This window comes from Nanorana parkeri, unplaced genomic scaffold (assembly GCF_000935625.1).
Source record: "Nanorana parkeri isolate BGI_ZX_2015 unplaced genomic scaffold, ASM93562v1 scaffold42, whole genome shotgun sequence".
NCBI classification, from domain to species: Eukaryota; Metazoa; Chordata; class Amphibia; order Anura; family Dicroglossidae; genus Nanorana; species Nanorana parkeri.
In genome coordinates, this window is record NW_017306310.1 from 2,311,438 (window position 1) to 2,331,389 (window position 19,952).

The window sequence follows — 19,952 nt, forward strand, 5'->3', positions numbered from 1 at the left end:
CTCAATTTCTCCTGTGCAGCTCTGTGCATGGCCAAGCAGCTCAGGATGGAGAACAACAGGATCGGTAAATATCTGTGATATTTATCGATCTTCTGCATGCAAAGCTGATCACTCCAATGTTTGTAAAAAATGGGGCACACATAGTACTATGTGTCCCCAGTTTTGAATGAACAGGACAGTGCTTTACATCACTTCCTGTTCATCCATCACATTCATGAAATGTTAGGGGTCTGTTTAGACCCTTGATTTTCCCCAAAGCCCAGGAAAATGAGCACGAGTTTTACTGCCCTGTTAGCTTATGATATCAATTAGATATCATTACGAGATAAGATAGTAATATAACCCAGATGACATCCTGCTTCAACAAGGGGTATAGAACCCACATGACCTTAAAGAAATGTCCGACTTATAAACTGTACTGCCCATAAAACAACCAGCTGCATCTTTGTCCAGTGTGAGCGTTTATACCAGGGCTCAAAATTTCAAGTCCTAAGCTACTAGCCAGGCCTGAAAAGTTACTCGCCACCAGTTGCCCCACCTAACCCTTACCCTGCCCCGGACTTAACTCTGCCAGGTCAGCGGTGTGACGCAGAGTATAAAGATCAGTAACAATGCGCAGTACAGAGGCCAGCAATGTGACGTGCAGAGGTCAGCAATGTTATATAATAGGAAACCAGCCTTACCGGAAAAGTAGTAAACCTGCAAAGCAGGTGGGTGCTTGTAGCGACCACGGATGGCACTGTGAGCAATATAGAAGTAGTAAAAATTGTCACCAGCACACCATTCTGAGCCTGATGAAGGGGTACTTCTGAGACCCCGAAAGCGCTTGTACTGAATGGCAATTTGTCAATAGAGGTCAGCAATGTGACGCGAAGTGCACAGGTCAGCAATGTGATGCGCAGTGCAGAGGTCACAAAGAAAGTACAGGAACTTACAGTTGCCTTGACCTCTTCTTCTCCTGGTGATGGTGGGGGAGCAGCGAGGTTGCCTGCACGTCCAGCCGGCTCCAGGTGCTCTCTCTCCCGCGCAGCAGAAGCCGGCCAACTGCGGTTCTGCAGTCTTCCTCTCCCACCAATGGTAGCTGAGGTGGGCGGAGGAAACTGCTGTGACCACCGAGGAGCCCAATCAAAGCGGGCACAAACTATGGCAGTGGAGCTTCTTGTTCTCTTCTCCGCAGTCTTAAAGAGTCCCCCCTCCCAGTCCACATCTTTCGGATGTTATTAATCTGAGTTGCCCCACTCAGTATGCCCCTCGCTTGCGGTCATATTGAGTGGGGCACTAAGATTAATAACGTGCTGGATTAGTCTGACCCAGGGGCGGACTGGGCCCGGGGGCAGGCTGGCAATTGTCCCCCAAGCCTCTCTGATACCTTTGCAAACGCCCCAGAATCACACCGCTGAACGATCACCTCTTCTCCCGACCGCTCCAGCTCCAGGAATCGGGCACTCAGAGAGGCAGCTACGATCACACCTGTCAGCGTTCCCTCTCTCTGCTCCCGGCCGCTGCAGCTTCTGAGCGGCCAGAAGGAGAGAGAGAGAGTGGAGCTGAAGCGGCCGGGACGAAAGAGAGTGAGCGCAGAGAGCTAGCTCCGGCTCTGGATGAACACTACCGCCACGGCATTCGCTCGCTCGCTTCTGTTTTCTCTTCTCCTTCTCGGGCTCGGCCGCTCTGTAGCTGCAGCAGGCGAGAAAGAGAAGAGAAAACAGAAGCGAGCGAGCGATCTCCGCGGCAGTAGTGTCCCATCACTAGTCCCGCTGGCAAGGCAACATTGCTGACATTCCACTCGCCCCCCCGCAATTTTCACTCGCCAATTGCGAGTGGAAATTTTGAGGCCTGGTTTATACCAAATGTCATGGAAATCTTAAGTATGAAAAATTTTAACATTAGCATAAATCTTTCTAATTTATTCATTGGCATTAAAGCAGTTTAACAGCAAATACAGTATGTTGTAAAAATACAGTCCAATTTCACTTTTACCGTTAAGGGTTATGTTTATATTTTATACAGATGTCAATTTAAGGGCCCCTAAAGTACAAATTACTTCTGTAGAAAATATTTACTTTGATCTAGTTAAATATATTTCAAAGTTCCCATAAGATGATGGAAAATGGGGCAAACACACAATTAGAGCCTCTTAATACCCTTTGTAAAACTGAATATAAACATGAGTATACCCCAAATCCCAACCTTACAAAGGGGTATATGTACAGTATAAAGTAACAGATGACTGGATCTCCAATCATGTTCTGCCTATTCGCTGCACATTTGTTAGCTAGTTCATCTGCTGTCTGCTCAACAGCTATATGCATTTGCAGCACATGCGCACAAGCATTTTCTATATACCTATACATGCATACAATAGGTGTGTGCCATACGACACAAAACATGAAACAAAATAAAAAAAGTGGAACGAGAAAAATCTTATGAATGTTTTATGCATTCTGAGGCTTTAACAATATTTTCGATACTGAGTATGCAATGCTATTATGTTAAGACTGTGTTAAGACAAACACATTTTATTGCTTAACCTGAGCAGGGCTGGTGGACGAGGTATTATTTTTTATGCTGCACTAACTATGAACCAGGATTTGACCGGGATCATGGCACTTTTCACAATAAAGATATAGTAAACAATGGGGCATATTATTTGAGCATATTTTGTGGGGGCACTTGTGTGACACACAGTTGTTCCTTGTTATAATCAGACATGATTATAGTCACAGTCCATTAAAGTCAACTTTACAATGAAGTTGATTTGCTAGTATGTATGTATGTATGTATGTATGTATGTATGTATATATATATATATATATATATATATATGTATGTATATGTGAATATATATATATATATATATATATGTATGTATATGTGTGTGTGGGTGTGTGTATATACATACGCACACATCAGCAATAGGTTGGACTTGATGGACTTATGTCTTTATTCAACCTCAAATACTATGTAACTATGTAAAGGCAAATAGCATGTCCAGTTTGCAAGGGAATTTTCAATTAGTGAAAACTATTCCCTTAGCTTAGTGAATGTGGTGAAAATTTACTTTGCAAAGAATATACAATCATGAGAAAGGAAAATTTAAAAAAACGCATGATTGCATAATGGAAGTCAGCATGAGTAGTCAGGATCATTCTACGCTGAGTAAATTTTGGACACACGCCCCTCTGAGGAAGCCCCCGTGTGGGGAGGAAACGCGTCAAGGGCTACGTGTGTCAACCACTTCCCTAGACACTCGCAATAACTCATCCCGCACGCCAGTCCCGGTAGATGCATATCCCGGCTGGGTTTAAAAGTGTGGAGACGGAGCACAGCCGGTTCGAAATGGTGTGAGTCTAGCTGAATTGGAACCCTCCAGCAGAGATTGACTGAACAGATCTGACGACTGTTTGCGGTAACTACACAACTTGCGGATCTTTGAGTGTACCTGGAATTTTTCACTGTGGAGACCCCTGCTTCTATCGCTTTTGTTGTTTACTGTGCGGCCGCACATATATTTTGCAATTTGAAATCGAAGTCCGCGGGTGAGTGAGAGTCCCAAGTAAGGGGAGAGGGAAGGGCGCTTACATCGTTTCAGCCCTACCAACATACCCCTCTCTCTGGACCTTTAACCACAGCCACCGGACACACTAACTGAAGTGAAAAATTATCCAACCATCCAGCACTGTGGGATTCGAGCAGGACTGTCTCTCCCCAAGCCGTATGAGCTGTGAGTAACTTTGGATACTTTGTATCCGTATACGAAATACAGTGCATGTATCTGTTTTAATCAGGGCTTTGCTACATCAGCTGGCTTGCAGATCCTTCGTGTTACTTTAACTACTGTCTGTTCAAGGGATGTTTTTTAATTGATTTTAAATGTCTTGCTGTGGATGTATTGTTTTTGTTCATATTCGTTTCTTTATGATTAAATATTCATTTTTTTGATTAAATTACATGTTATACCTGTTTACTGAACCAGCTCCGAGAAAGGGATTTCTTTAATTAGGGGACAATCCGATTTTTGATAAGTTTTGTTGAAACCCTGGAGATATTATGTTGAAACCCTGGTATATTATATATCAGTAGTGTTTTGGTTTAACTCCCAATGTTCCCCTGTTTGCTATACAAATAAATTTTGGATAGTTCTTTATCAGCTGACCAAAATTCACTCAGTGGGTGGCCCTCCACAGCCAACACAGTTTCTCATGTGGCCCCTTGAAAAAAATTAATTGCCTACCCCAGGTCTAACATTACCCAAAATTGCTTGTTCCATATGTCTTTGGATTTTGAGGCTGGACTGAAAAACAGTTTGATTTGTTATAGAGCAAATTTTAGTAAATTAGCTATGCGGCAGACACTCAACTTGTTAAAAACAGAGGAAACGTTTTACTGTGGCCTGTGTCCCCACCTGGGAAGACTAACCCTCTTTATTTGTATGGTTACCATTGTCACTGAGACATAAAGTAAGTAGGGATACAGAAACTAAAGTTGTGAGAGCAAGAAGTAAGGGGAAATCTTCCAGGGGGAACACGTGTTCTGGTGACACCTGTTATCTCACTTTTTGGGAGATTTCCTCTCACCTGTTGTGAAGGGAAATTCCACCACCAGGACACAGAGAGCAAAAAAATAACCGATATGGGCTTTAACCGTTTTCTACTCCAAAAATCAATGTAAAAAAAATCAATGTATTGCAATGCAATTACTTTTCTCTTTAAATTACTTGTTAGCAGAATCCTGTATTGTACTCCCTATAACTGCTCAGTATCAGAGGAATAACATTACTGTATATTGTAATATACAATGCTACTATACATGTAGTACTACATACAGCAGCCTTTATTAACCAGCATTATGGCACCTAGATGAAGCCTAGGAGCACAGGCAATTCCTATGGTTATCATCTCCACCTAGTAGGTATAATGCACTTGTTTTGCATAGCTTAATCCATATTCAATGGTTTGAAGACCACACCTGTTGCTCAAGTCAATTTTGGTAATATTGTCATTGTTATAGCATTCAAACAAATTCAGTAAATTGCACAAACAGCTTGTAAAATGTAAGGTTGGGTTATAATAATGTTTTAAATTAAATTTAATGAGTAGATTTCTATGGGTGGCAGTACTCAAGACTCATCACCAGTTAACTTAGCTAGCATTCTTTTTTTCAGATCATCTACACAAAATTTGTGGCTGAAGTACATTCTTCATACAAACATTCTTGTTAGAATTTAAAAGGTATTTGGACCACAGTTGATGATGATAAAAATAATTTACCCAAAGACTGTGTTTATACAAACAACATTTTGAACATTGCCTGCTGAAAATCATTAACTGAATGAAGACCATGTTTGCTAAGCATCAAAGTCAAAATGTCATGCATTATTGTCAGAAATACTTATATTTCTGTAAAACAAGCAAGGTTCCACTAGAAATCCTTGTTAAAGTTATTGATTAAACTAGACAAACTTCTACAGGCAGGTCATAATGTTTTTGTATCACACATTGTGCAATTCCAACAGCTCAGTTTTATTGTTGTGTACAGTATTTAGGAGGGATGCATGAAGCAAAACATTGAAAGAGTAATAAAGCACAGAAGTCACACTACTTTCGGTGGTTGGAAGTGATTGGAAGCTATTACAATAGTGAAATTATCCAAGAAAAATTTAAAGATACATTTCTGGCAATACAGTTCAAAAAGAAGACCAAATAATGTTATAAGTTGTATTCCTTATTATGCAGTTTGTTCCAGTTTGATTTATTAAAAGCTGAACTCTGGAATAGTTCAAACAAACCTCACCAATCCTTTTTTTTTGCTCTTTCAGACTACAATTTCTATTGTGTATTGGGAATTAGTGTATACGATAGGCGTTCATGTAGACGGGCACATAGAGCCTGGGTACTCATTTGCATAGCCTACCAACCACAGGAGTCCCCTGGCCTTCCACAGCTGCTAAGTGCATAGCTCAATGGTTATTAACCTCCTTGTTAAATGATGATCTTCGTCAAAACAAATTAAATAACATGTTATTTCTGTTTACCTTGTTACACTGACGTGAATCTTGCCACCTTCAAAGGTATGAAACCAACCCTGCATTAGAATAGCCCATTGTACTCCAAAAGCAGCAAGCAAAAAGTTGAACGCAACACTGCCAAAGCCATATAATTTCAGAAAGGTCATCAGGAAGCCAAAGCCAACAAAGATCATGACATGGACATCTTGAAAACCTAAAGTGAAGGGAAAAAATGATGATGATTAGACATGTTTGCTTCTCTCTGATAACATTCTCTCTGTTCTTAGACACTAACAGGCTTATGTATAAAAAACAAAAATAAAAAAAAATAAAAAACTGTCTTGTTGCCCAAACCAACCAATCAGCTTCATATGAATAAATATGTCAGCATTATTTTTATCAAGTAATGTATACGTCTATGGCACTTTTCTCTCTGGGGACTCAAAGTGCTTATCAAATTGGTGTTAGGGAAGATAGGCGGTGAGGCAGCCATCTTGGTAGATTATCATACTAGGGACAATTTTAGACAGGAGCAAATTAACCTACCAGCATATGTTTGGAGTCTAAGAGAAAATGGAGGACCCACACAAGCACAGTGAGAAAACTCTATGCAGATAGTAACCTGGTTGGGATTGGAACCCACGACCCCAGTTCTAAAAGTGATAAAAGAGAAGCAGAAAGTCACCCTGTGTTGCCTAAATCCCACATTTAGTTTAAAAAAAAACCTTTCTTACCCTAAAGTGACACTAAACTCAGGAGTTAAATCTTAACCATGCATTTAAGTACCCTAACTATAAACAAAAATGAATGTAGCTTTTGTCTGTGAAGGTTCTCATTCATCCAGGTCATGGTATGTCTGTAAAAAATAAGTCAGGGCAACTGGACTTTCTGTATTTTTCTTGAAGACGTTTCACTGGTCATCCAACCAGCTTTCTCAATTCAGAATGATTTGCACAAAAAATTATCTGGGACTAAATATGGTGAATGTTGCTCCAATTCACATAATCTGTTTGTCGCAACCAGGTGTTGATTGCATTTGCATAATTGGAGTCTAGGAGGTGTTATTAACCTGCCCAGAGAGAGGTGTTGAATAGGATTTGTACTTGACTGTCTTCAAAGGAGTGACCTTTTTCCTTTAGATGTAGGTACACTGCCGAATCCTGACCAGAGGGTTTTGCTCTTCTACTAGCGTGTGGCATAGCATAGAAGAGCTAAACCCTCTGGTCAGGATTCGGCAGTATACCTACAGCTGAAGGTAAAAGGTCACTCCTTTGAAGACAGTCAAGTACACATCCTAGACAGGGAGAAGGATTGGTATAAATGCTATCAACACTTGGTTGCGACTAACAGATTATGTGGATTGGAGCAACATTCACCATATTTATTCCCAGATAATTTTTTGTACAAGTCATTCTGAATTGAGAAAGCTGGTTGGATGACCAGTGAAACGTCTTCAAGAAAACTACAGCAAGTCCAGTTGCCTTGACTTATTTTTTACAGATGTAGCTTTTTTTGTATTACTTGGCTGTAGATCCACAAATCATCTCTGAATTGGTGCTGACACTGTCCTTCTTTCTGGAGGGTGGCTACTTTTGTTCTCCATGGTGCTTGTGTGTGTTGTAAGGTAGCCGCCGCTCCAAGCTCGTTCTCGTGATGGACTACAACTTCACCTTTCCTTATGTACTCATTTGTATCCAGATTATAGTCTATCATGGGAGCGAGCTTGGAGCAGTGGCTACTTTACAGATAAACACTGTTACAACAATGGCCCTGATTCGTCCAGCATAATTTTAGCATTCTGTAAGGGATGATGAAATGGGGCCAATATGTCTAAATGAAAAAAATTTAAGCCCGATTGAACCTTTAGTTTAATTCCACTAAATGCATGCCAGATTCATCAAAGCAAAGGGGGTTCTTATAGTTTATTTTCTTTTTAAAGCAGCCACAGCCTGAATGGAAGAGCCTGTCCCCTCCCAGCATGCTGCAGAGTGGGACACTTGCTCGCCTTGTGGAAGCAGTGGTCTCATTTCAGAGGTCTGACACACTCCCTACTGACACACTCCATACTAAGTCAGACCTGTAGCTCTTGCAATCGGCCTAGCCCCTGCTCCCTGCTGATTGGAGAACTCTGGCTCTGACTAAGCGGGGAACACATCAGACCTCTGCAAAGAGTTCACTACTTCCCCACAGAGATCAATGTCCCATTATGTAGTATGCTGTCAGGCATAGTTTGTTCTACTGAAGATGTGGTTGATTTCTAAGGCAAACAAACTGTAAGACTTTGCACACCCTTTGTTGTAATGCACTTGAAATGTATTTACCTCATCTAAACTGCAAAGTTCAATTGGGCTTTAAGCATGGGAGTGTGAGAACTGGCGTGTGGGACTCTCCCATAATCCTGTGCTCTATATTCCCTGATAAATCTCTGAGATTCCGTTATACTAAGCTTTGATTGTGTTCATTAATGAACAGGAAGAAGGAACATGTTAGAGCTATATACCCTTTCAACTGTAAAACTTGAGCTTGGCAATGATGATGTAAGTGGTTGCATCTTGTACTTTGAGATGTTACGGCAATTTTGAATTAAAGTCCACAATTAACCTTTATTTCTGAATGTTTGGATTATTTTGATGTGCATTTTTGTAAACTGAGGATAACCTCTGCTTATGAATGTTTTCATTGTTTGAATTGCCTAGGTTTGTGACAGGTTTACTTTAAGAAATAGCCTAGTGCTACACAATGGCATTAACACTCTGGATAGTAATAGGTTCAGTTTTATAATAGAAAGCTGTGATTTAACTGTTGCAAATGCAATCACATTAACTTCTGCTCCAGGCTGGATTTTAACTAGTCTCCCTAGTATTAAAATTTGCATATCAAGTAACATCCAGATGCTGGATCCATGTGTAAGTGTGCTGCTTTTAAAACACAGTAATCGACAATGTTTATCCCTTGACTTTGCTTTATTGGTTTTGCTAATACTAATTGTGGTCTTTCAACACCATAAAATGATTCCAACCTTCACAATGATGGCATGCTGCCACATAAGCTGGGAACTGCTTTTGTTTGTGCATTTTTTCCATGTTGTTTGCAGTTATTGACATTTGTAGTGGTTGTCTGCATCTCTTGCATTCTCTATACTATGTGGTTTCTTTTTGCAGCTTTGGTACTTTGCTTACACTGACAGGGTTTTTCACAAAAGGGTGAAGAGTTTAGAGAAGTGAACAATCTAGGACAGCATAGCTGAACTGGAAACTGAGCTGAATTGGACATTTTTTCCAAATCAGCTATGTCATCCCATATTGTTCCCTTCTCCTGCCTTCTCCAAACTCTTCACCCTTTTGTGAATAACCCTGTAAGACTTGGCTGGCACTGGTGTCTTAGGTGTTCCAGCACCCATACCTTCAATCTACATTAGTGATCGTCTTCATTTTACAGCATGACACTATTTTTTTTTTAACATTAGAACTGAATCTTTTAGAAACTTTTAATTAAATTGGTGGTTGGTTATGTTGCACAAAGTTTTATCTGTAAAAATGAGTATTGTTAAAGTGACTCTATGTTTAGCTGAAATGTCTACAACAAAAAAGGACCTTCAGATAAGAGGCTTTATATTATCCTGTCCCTCCGCTTGTTCCTCCTATCTTCACCCTCTTACAGAGCACCAGTCTCTTCACATCCGACACAATTCTGTGTTTATTAAATGCCTGGTCCCCACTGGGCTCTGTGGTTCCTTCCGCTGGTCCCTACCTCACTACAGGACACAGTAGGGACAAAGAAGTCAGTAGAAGGAACCACAGCTCAAAGCGGTGTACATAGACATTCAACACTCACATAAGTGTCAGATGTGATTGAAGATTCTTCTGGTGGCTGAAACTGGGATAGGTGAATATAAAGCATCTACTTTTGCAGGTCTTCCTTTGTCACAAGTTAGAACCCCAGTGAAAGAGTCACTTTACACTTAAAGGGCCTCATGTATTAACATGTCCTTGCCAAGAATTGTGTTACAGTTGTATGCCATAATTGTATCAAATGGGATTGCTTCCCAATGTGCACTTGATTCATTTTATATATGTGTTGTGAGCAGGCGATCGGTAGCCGGTACATAAGCCCCCTGGGAATAAGCAGTCACTTGGGCACAGATACCAAATCCAAGGGCAAACAATGCAGTGTTTAATGGTGATATTTACGAGTATTCACAGGTCCTGTACAGTAGTCCCAAGAAAACTAACAAAAGTAAAACCTAGCTGTATACCGGCACTAACTTCACAAACAATAGTATAAGTCCTAACTAACAGGCTGAGCAGGCCTACTGCTTGTCAGCCTCCACATACACCATTTGCTAGTTTTGCTACAAAGCTTGCAGCTTTCTCAGACAGGACTGATAGAGCTCTGACTACAGGTTCCAGGTGCAATTAAATTGCCAGTGGAGAGGAGTAGACCCTGCACTGGAGGCTGGATCAGCAATCCCTAAATGTATAGGAGAGGAACCTAGGAGACCTATAAACTCCAAACAGGACTTTCCCAGGCTCCCTCTGCGACACTCTGCTACAGTGTGTATATTAAAACGTTTCACTTTTTTAAATTTGTATTTTTAAAAATGCAAGAAAAGACAATATAATTGTGATTAAAAGATAATTCCTTTACTTGAAGTCTAAATTCAAAGCTGCATAATATTTTTTAAAGCAGGGCTGAGAATGCTGTCCTCTTACCCATACTGCATCTGTAATCCAGCATGGTGGCATTAATTTCTGGCACAAGAAGCCAACAGATATTCTTTTTGAAAGTTAGCTATTGTCAGTTTTGTTGGAAACTGGAATTGCTTTAGATGTCCACTCAAGTAAAGGGCAAAATCAAGGCACCACTTGGTGTTTTAGTCCTGCTGGTACAACATTTCAGCTCATTAAGTGCCTTTGTCAATGGGCTTTTGGTGTGAATGGCATCAGTTTGAGACTATTTTGAGATCAATTAGATCAATTAGATCAATTGATCAATTAGAGATCAATTAGATCACCTGCAGGTGATCAAGTGCTGACTGCATCTAACCTGCTTCAAGTGGGTTTTACATACTCTAAAGGTGCCCATACACTGCTCGATTCTCGCACGAGAATCGGGCGAAATCCCGCGATCGTACGAGAATCGAGCAGTGTGAACTAAGACGTGTGACCGTTTCTACTGTACGGTCGCACGTCTTTTGTTGAGCCAACATGCTTGAAAACCAGCCGAGAATCGTACGATTCTCGGCGGGTTTCTAGCCTGCTAGCCGATAGCTGCGGAACGGGCCGGTGTGGCACGCGCACACTGCCCGTTCTGTATTGCCGTCATCGGAAGCCCGCCCCTCAGCGGGGCGGGCTTCCGATGATCGCAAGTACTATCTGCCCGTCCAAGGTGGGCAGATCGTACGGGCTTTTAATGAGCATACGACCATCGCAAGACAAAAGTCTTGAGATGGTCGTAAGGTGTATGGGCACCTTTAGGCCTCGTTCACACCTATGCGTATTGCATATGCGTAGCACGTTTTTTTACCACGCTCCGCGGTAAAAAAGTCGCGCGACCGTCGCGCGTTTCCGAAGGCTACTTGGCTGTACACCAATGGAAACGCGCAACAAAACGGCCCAAGTAGTACATGTACCTTTTCAGGCGTGGGCCGTTTTGTAGCGCGTTAGGGACGGGCGGAAATACGCCAAGGTGGGAGCGAGACCATTGAATACAATGGAATTGATATTTTTGAGCGTTTTGTAGAGCGTTCGTCGAGCGTAGAACGCGCTACAAAACGTTCAGGTGTGAACGAGGGCTTAAGGTGGCCATACACTTTACAACCATCGCAAGACCTTAGTCTTGCGATGGTTGTAAAGTAATTAAAAACACGTACGATCTGCCCATCTTGGACAGGCAGATCGTACTTGCGATCATCGCAAGCCCGCCATCGGCGGGCTTCCGATGACTGTAATGAGGGGCGGGCTTACGATGACTGCAAACGGGCAGTGTGCACGTGCGCACACCGGCCCGCTCGACAGTTGTCGAACCAGCAGGCCACTAACTCGCTGAGAATCGTACGGTTCCCGGCGGGTTTTCTAGCATGCTGGTTTGACGGAAGACATGCGACCGTACAGTAGAAATGGTTGCATGCCTTCCATACACTGCACGATTCTCGTACGATCGCGGGATTTCCCGCGATTCTCGTACGAGAATCGTGCAGTGTATGGGCACCTATAGACTTGCATGGGAATGAAAAACCCATCTGAAGCTAACAAAATCATGTTGGCATGGGTCCTTAGTCTCCGGAGCATCTGCAGTCACTAAAGACCATTTAAAGCATATTGATTTATATCTGTAAAAGTGTCCTTTATGCCAATAACTTCAATCAGTATGTGATTGTACCTATAAATGACAGCAGACACACATACAACTGTAATATGGAAATCAAGGACAATCCTATGTTGTATGTTTTGGTTTACTTTTTTTTTTTTTTGGTAAAACTTTTTTCAGGGGAAGCGTTCTATTTTTGCAGCTAATTTCCATATATAATGAATATCTAACAGCACACACAAACTCAATTTACTCAAGCAAAAGACACTGCAAACAAGGTGAATAGAAGGTGACCAAGGACCTTAATGCTTTCTAGCTCAAAGTTTTGATAATAATCTAAGATGGTTGTCTTAAGCACAGCAATCAGTAGTTAGCTATTAAATCATTAAACACAGTTCAATTACATGGTAACCCTGTTAAAAAGAAAATGAAACGGGTCAGTAAAATTAGCATGGACGTGTGCTGCATAAAATGATTATATCTATTATCAGTTAGGTATATTTTTTATCAGTTAGGTTTAAGGGTTATGAATACAGTCTCAATTCCTACATTCTTAGCAGCAACTTTGACCTGGTTTGGGGATCCCCCCAGACAGGTAAGTATTCAGTATTTTTTTTATACGAGTCCGTTGGTTCTGATTTTTTATACTAGTGTCAAATAGCTAAAAACTTAAGTTAGATAAATATTTGTTTACAGTTTTTCCTGGAAAAAATTTTCATTTTGTACAACCAATTTTGTGTTTTACAAATATCTAAGCAGCACAAAAAAACCCTAAAGCTCCTTTCACACAGGCTGATCAGGAGGAGATACGTACACAGATACCCTCCTGACCAGAGCAGTACAGATCGCATGTCACTACTGGGACATCTGTGTCCGCCCAGTTTTTTCTTCCATCTTGCAATGGAGGAAAGAACTAAAACTACCAGACCCCATGCCAGTCGATGAGGAGTCGGATGCAAATGGACATGTGTCTGGTTACATTAGATTACCTCTGATCTGACACAATCAGGTCCAGCAAAATGGATTTCTGATTCGTTTACATTTGCAGACCTGGCCGGAGACCAAGGCAGCCGGGTACAAACAGACACCCGTCCATTTACGCCGGCTGTCCATACACTATCATTGGGCATCCAATCAAAAACTGACAGGCTAACTCAATCGGACCGCCCATGTGAAAGGGACCTTAAGAGCCTATTTACAACTGTCCATTTTAATGTTCAAATGTCATGCATTTTGTACATTAAGATGCAATGTAAGTAGAAATCCCATTATTTCCTGTGTGGTTCACATGTGTACGACGCATTGTGAAAGGGATAGAAAGCCAGGGGAGAGAGGGAGGAGAGACAGCCAGGAGAGAGGGAGGAGAGACAGCCAGGAGAGAGGGAGGAGAGACAGCAAGGAGAGAGGGAGGAGAGACAGCCAGGAGAGAGCGTGCAGAGACAGCCAGCAGAGAGAAAGGAGAAACTGCCAGGAGAGAGAGTGAGGAGAGACAGCCAGGAGAGAGTGAGGAAAGGCAGCCAATGAAAAACATGGTAAGAACTTAGTAAATGGGCCAAAGTATAAACTGTCTGTCACAATTTTATCCATGAGAACATGTTTGGGGACCATAAAGGGAGAGAGAGAGTGGGGAAGAGTGAGAACGAACAGTCAAAGCACAGTCCTCAGGCATATTTAGTGACGAGAAGACATTCTGCACCTGAGCTGCAGACCTGTCCTGTGTAAGGCGCGTGGCTGTTTACAACCAGGAAAACCAGGGCCCCATGGTTGCCCCTGTCTGCCTGACAACGTGTGTTCAGCTTCCATGATACCCATACACAGGATTCAAAACCCAGGCTGTCCGGGTGAATCCCACATAGGTGGAACCCTATGGGGTCTATTCACACAGCAGCCGAAGGATCTAGCCGCAGCTTCGGCCGATCCTTCGGCTAGCTTCGGCCCCAGGACCCCTTCGGTTCAGTAGAACCGAAGGACTGCTGTACGGGCTATTCACTATAGCACGTACAGCTCCCGAACTTAGCCGAGCGGCTAAGTCGAGCCGAGACATATGCCTCGACTCGGCTGAGCCGCGCTGAAAGCCGAAGTCGGCTAGCAGCCTGCTTCTGACAGCTGGGCGGAGCCAGCTGTGATCTTACGGCTGGCTCTGGCCACTTGCAGAGAGATCAGCGTCCCTGGTTACCAGCTAACCAGGGACACTGATCTCCAGACAGCAAACTCTCCCGGGCGCTGTGAGAATCTCCCGCTCCCGGCCGCCCAGGAGAGAAACACTGCTTTTTCTTTTTTTTTCTTTATTCTGACACGTGTCAGAATAAAGCATTGCACCCGCCCTCTGCTGATGGACCTGATGGAGAACTGCAGCAGAGGGCGGGTGCAATGCTAGTTTACTATTGGCTATTGCAAATTGAAATAGCCAATAGGAATCTAGCAATGCACTCCAATTTGCAAAACATTTTTTTTTTCTATTCTGACACGGCTCCGTGTCAGAATAAAGAAAAAAAAAGAAAAAGCAGTGTTTCTCTCCTGGGAAAACAGCGTACGGCAGCCTAGTGAATAGACCCCTATGTGTCTTTTGCAGTCTCAAGGGGCAGCTGCTTTGGGCCCCACAGCAATGGCTGGGCCCAGAGCAACTGCCTCTTTTGCCCCACAATAATGATGACCCTGAAGCTAAGCTCCAGAAAAAGAGCTGAAGACACAGATGAAATACACATGTGGACGATCTTTTAACTCTGGGGCATTTGGAATTTTGTTTAGCCAGTATTAACAGCAAAGTCCGGTTTCTGTCCTTATTCTTCTCTGCTGCTGATAATCAATACAGCTTAGTAGTTTCCCTGCTTCTAGTGTAAGTCACAAGTAATTCTTCCACAGACACTGGGGTGCTTGCTTTATTCTCCAGATTAGCAAGACTTTAAGGCTTCATTCCCACCTACATATTACATGCGTTTGGAGATCCCTGTGGCAGAAATACCAAATATGCCATCTAGAAGCAGCAGCTGTCACCCGTTCAAGTTAATGATCGGGGACAGTGGGCACATTTTAAGGCGGCAGTCCGCAGACACTTCACATGTAATCATTGGATTAAATCACTGTCCCTGTATGCATCGATCATGCAGCATATTTGGGATTCCTTCCACAGGAATGTGTAGGTTCCTATCACAGGGTTTTCAAAGCGCACCTACTATGTAGGTTTAAATGAAGCCTAACCATCCGTAACCTCACCTTATTTACTATTTGCACATAAATTTTCCCTAGTGAACTTCTGTACTCTGTCGGTACATGCCCTGTTGTCAATCTGCTCATAATTAGAGTCTGATTAGGAAGGTAAAAATTATGAAAAGATGAAAAGCAGGGTGTGCCAGCAGTTGGAACTGGATCACGAAATGTCAGCAAGTGTATTCCTATGTTTAATTGGTGTGTGTGTGTGTGTGTGTGTGTGTGTGTGTGTATATATATATATACAGTGAGGAAAATAATTATTTGATCACCTGCAGATTTTGGAAGTTTGCCCACTTACAAAGAAATGAAAGGTCTATAACGTTTATCATAGGTGTATTTCAAATTATAGAGACAGAATATCAACCAAAAATCCAGAAAAAACACACGATACAAATGTTATAAATTGAGTTGCAGTTCAGTGAGTAAAATAAGTATTTGATCCCCTACCAACTAACAATAATTCTGGCTCCCACAGACTGGCTATGTGGTACACAGATTAATCCTGTCAATTTAAGAAGGTGCTCCTAACGACAACTAGTTATGTATATAAAAGACACCTGTCCACAGAATCTCTTTCCAACCTCACCACCATGGGCAAGACTCAAGAGCTGTCAAAGGACATTAGGGACACGATTGTAGACCTGCACAAGGCAAAAGGAAGGAATACAAAATTACCATCAATCGCTCTCGGTTTGGAGCTCCATGCAAGATTTCACCTCATGGGGTAAGGATGATCATGGGAAGTGAGGGATCAGCCCAGAACTACACGGGAGGAGCTTGTGATTGATTTTAAGGCTTCAGACCACAGTCACCAAAAAAAACATTGGTAACACAATACACCGCCATGGATTGAGATCCTGCAGCGCCCGTAAGCTACCCCTCATCAAGAAGGCACATGTACATATATTTGGGCATATTAGCACATATGGTGAATGCTTTAAAGTCTACTCACAGTATCTTTTTTTAAGGGCCTGGTAGCCCACTTTTATTTAAACAAAAGTTCACACATCAACCTTGGATACTTAGCAGGGGTTGTTCAGTACAGCATCCATGCACTGCTTGCAAAACAACAAAAGGTTAGCCTCCTGGCTTCCACTTTTAACATTAAAACTGCTGACCCACTGGTCTTGCACTTCTACTGGCGGCCCCTCATGCTCTCAGCTCTCCTAGCCTCACCATTTCCCCCAGTGTAAAGTTCTGATGAAGCCCTTAGAAAAGTAGGCAGGCGAAACGCGTCAACGGAAAGTAATGCTAAAGCCTTATGAAGGAACCCTGTGTGGTCCCAAAAGAGCTTGTTGTTCATATGACAAAAAACTTCAATAAATTAAGCTTTTGCCATCTTAAAAGGACACAGACGGAAGGTTAATTCCTTACACATCGGGAAATTTAAAATCAAAGCATTTTGAATGATCCAACATACTTGGACAATCAGCTTTAAAACCTGAAAAATCATAAATGTGAGTACTTGAATATCCAGTTTTTGGACTGTCCTTAAAGATTCATTCCATATTGACTGTCACTCACGGGATTGTCCCTCAGACGGGATTCTTAATACAGTGCTTAATCTACTAATTTGACTGGGCTGAACTGTAAAATGATAACCAATCTATAACCAGATCATCCAACACACTCCTAAAAAGGAATAGACAAATAAGTTGTCTATTGGATAACATCAGGTGTCTCCACTATGGATCTGTGAATATCAGACTGTCAGAACGCTCATAGAGCTCAGATTCCTCTTTTCTATACCTTCCCTTCGAATCCACTGAGAACCAATGTTATTCAATACCCTTTATAACTGCTTTGGTCTTCTTTAGATCAGAATCGAGTTTTTTTGCATTGTGTGTTCATTTAGGGGCTGTTGAGTATTACCGATGAAAAAAACCTAATTGAGGAAAGAGTTAGTTGATATAGGGTTTTGGTTTCTTAATAAATTTTCCTTTTTTGTTTATTTCCCCCAGCCTCCCTTGCTGTCTTCATGTACCTCCAGCAGATACACCACCTGACTCCACGTTGACTTATGGTGGCGTCCTCTTGACTCTTGAACACCGTCTGTTCCTATTTCCCAGCAGGAGCTTATTCCCCTGGTCAGCACCCATGCAATCATTGGGTGCTGGTCACTGCTAAACCCTGGACCCAGGACTGTAATGATGTGTGTGTGAATAAATAGATAAATAAATTAAAAAAAGGACAGCAGCACAGTGGTGTAGTAGTTAGCGCTTCTGCCTTGCAGCACTGGGAGTCACTGGATCAAATCCCAACCAGTTCACTATCTTCAAGGAGTTTGCATGTTCTCCCTGTGCTTGCATGGGTTTCCTCTGGGTACTCCGGTTTCCTCCCACACTCCAAAGACATGCTGGTAGGTTAATTGGCTCCTCTCTAAGTTGGCACTCTATGTATGCATGTGAGATAGGGACCATAGATTGTAAGCTCCTTGAGGGTAGGGACTGATGTGAATGTGCAACTATGTAAAGCGATGAGTAAATTGTCTGCGCTATATAAATACCATAAATAAGGACAGTATTAGGAAGTTCCAAACAGATCCAAGCCTGCTGTTGGAATTTCTATGTGATTGGTGATACAAGAGTCAGCGAGAGAGAGTTGGCCCTGGCTGCACTGAATTACATTGGCCACACTGGTTGCCAAAAAGCAATATTATCTCTCTGATTGGTTTCACTGTCTGGACTCATTAGTCCAATTCTGCCAATTCAATGCTGGTTAGGTTACATGATCATATAACATTTCCACCTCACTGCAGATGTCTTTTATGAATCTACTGATTTTCAATATTGGTTAATGCTTGTTTTTCATTTTATGCTGCTACAACATGTATACATTGGAAGCCGATTGCATTGTTTAGCCAAATTATATGTACTTAATTATTACAATGTGAAATGCAAAATAATGTACATAAATAAACATACTTACTTGGGTATCTATAGTAAAAATCATTTTCATTATCGCTGCTGATGCCCTTATCCTGCATGTATTTTTTCCATAATGGATCAGATTGTATATCATAACGTACAAAAATTCCAAAAAGGACAATCATGGCAATCTCAAATGTAATGCAGATAAGTGGCAGCTTCCACCGCATATTGGTATTTTTTGCCATAATCTTCACACTTCTACTTTTCTTCTAATAGGAAGACTGAATATAGCTGCCAGTTATTGCTGAATGTCATTCTCTTTAATACGGTATATATATAATTATTTTGAAGGGTGTATCGGGTCAGATACATTTGTCATTATGAAGTTACACACCTCTTATAAGAAAAGGGAGGGAGAGTACACATCATATAGACAATGTACATGATAGTGAAGTCCAATAAGGGAGGTGACTGCGCCTGGGTGATGTCGGGTCAAGATAATTATACCATAAAGCATGTCGAACTTATAGCTGCCAAAGGTGTAACTGATTTCATGTAAAATCCTGCAAAGGTTATTCACAATATTAATCAGGCAATCATGAATCTTAACTATTAATGTGTCCTAGTTAAAAATGTTGTCTGTCTCTGTTCCCTGTAACAACCAGATTTAGATTCTCTCTCACAAACAGTAATGGAAGGCAACAAATTAGACTCTGATTGGTTACCTCATGTAACATAATGTCTTATGCAATTTGTTTCTCAAGCTTAATAATTGTTCCAGATTTTTTTTCCCCAGCATAATATATTACTGTTCTTACTACATAAATATGGTAAATGTGACTTAAAGAGGAACTTTACCCATATCTTGAAAATAACAGCAATGGCATCTTTAGAAATGTTTAAAAACACAAACTACAAACAGATACTTCTAGATAATTGCCGGCTTTTTCTTTTTACCTAATTTCCCCCCCGCCCCCATTCTTTTCACAGTATCCACTATAACTAAGGGCAGGGTACTGTATCTCCCTTTACTTCCTGGAACTCTGGCACATCATCTCAGGGGAAGAAAATGCCTTTCCCTGAGATCCCATGAGATTTTAGATGAGATTTCCCAGCAATTCTCTGCTGATGTAACCTTCCCAGGATGCAACACTTTGGAACGATTACATCATTTGAGCCAAAGTGGACAAGGAAGTAGAATGTAAGGTGAATCCATATCAGCTTGCAGAGCTGTATGCTGATGTGATTTTTAGTCAAAGGAGGTAAAGGTCCACTTTAATATTATATGATAATGTAACTCTGTGAACTATATCAAGTAACGCATAGATCTTTATGTTCTTGCATGGAACACAGAATAAGGAACTTTTGCAAATGACTCCGCGCACAGGCAAGAGTCCATGGTGCTTATAATTGCTCACAGAGATTTTATGGTTTGAAAATCTCTTTAATCGCTTAAGGATCCTCCCTACTTCTTAAATAAAAACATGGACGATCTTTTAAAGCTTGCACGATGGTTCTCAGAATGATTACTGGCCCTAATCATAGTCATATGTCATTGG

General features: G+C 41.6%; 1 protein-coding gene across 1 annotated transcript in view; it reads right to left on the bottom strand.

Annotated features, from left to right (window-relative positions):
* The window catches only part of RHCG (Rh family C glycoprotein), a 40,602-nt gene extending 21,934 nt beyond the window's left edge, over positions 1-18,668 (bottom strand). Inside the window, exons 1-2 of the mRNA XM_018571603.1 lie at positions 18,452-18,668; positions 6,032-6,218 (exon numbers count right to left, since the gene is read on the bottom strand). Coding sequence (XP_018427105.1) covers positions 6,032-6,218; positions 18,452-18,638 — 374 coding nt within the window. The 5' untranslated portion in view covers positions 18,639-18,668. The remainder of the gene's footprint in view (positions 1-6,031; positions 6,219-18,451) is intronic.
* Between the last annotated feature and the right edge of the window lie 1,284 nt (positions 18,669-19,952).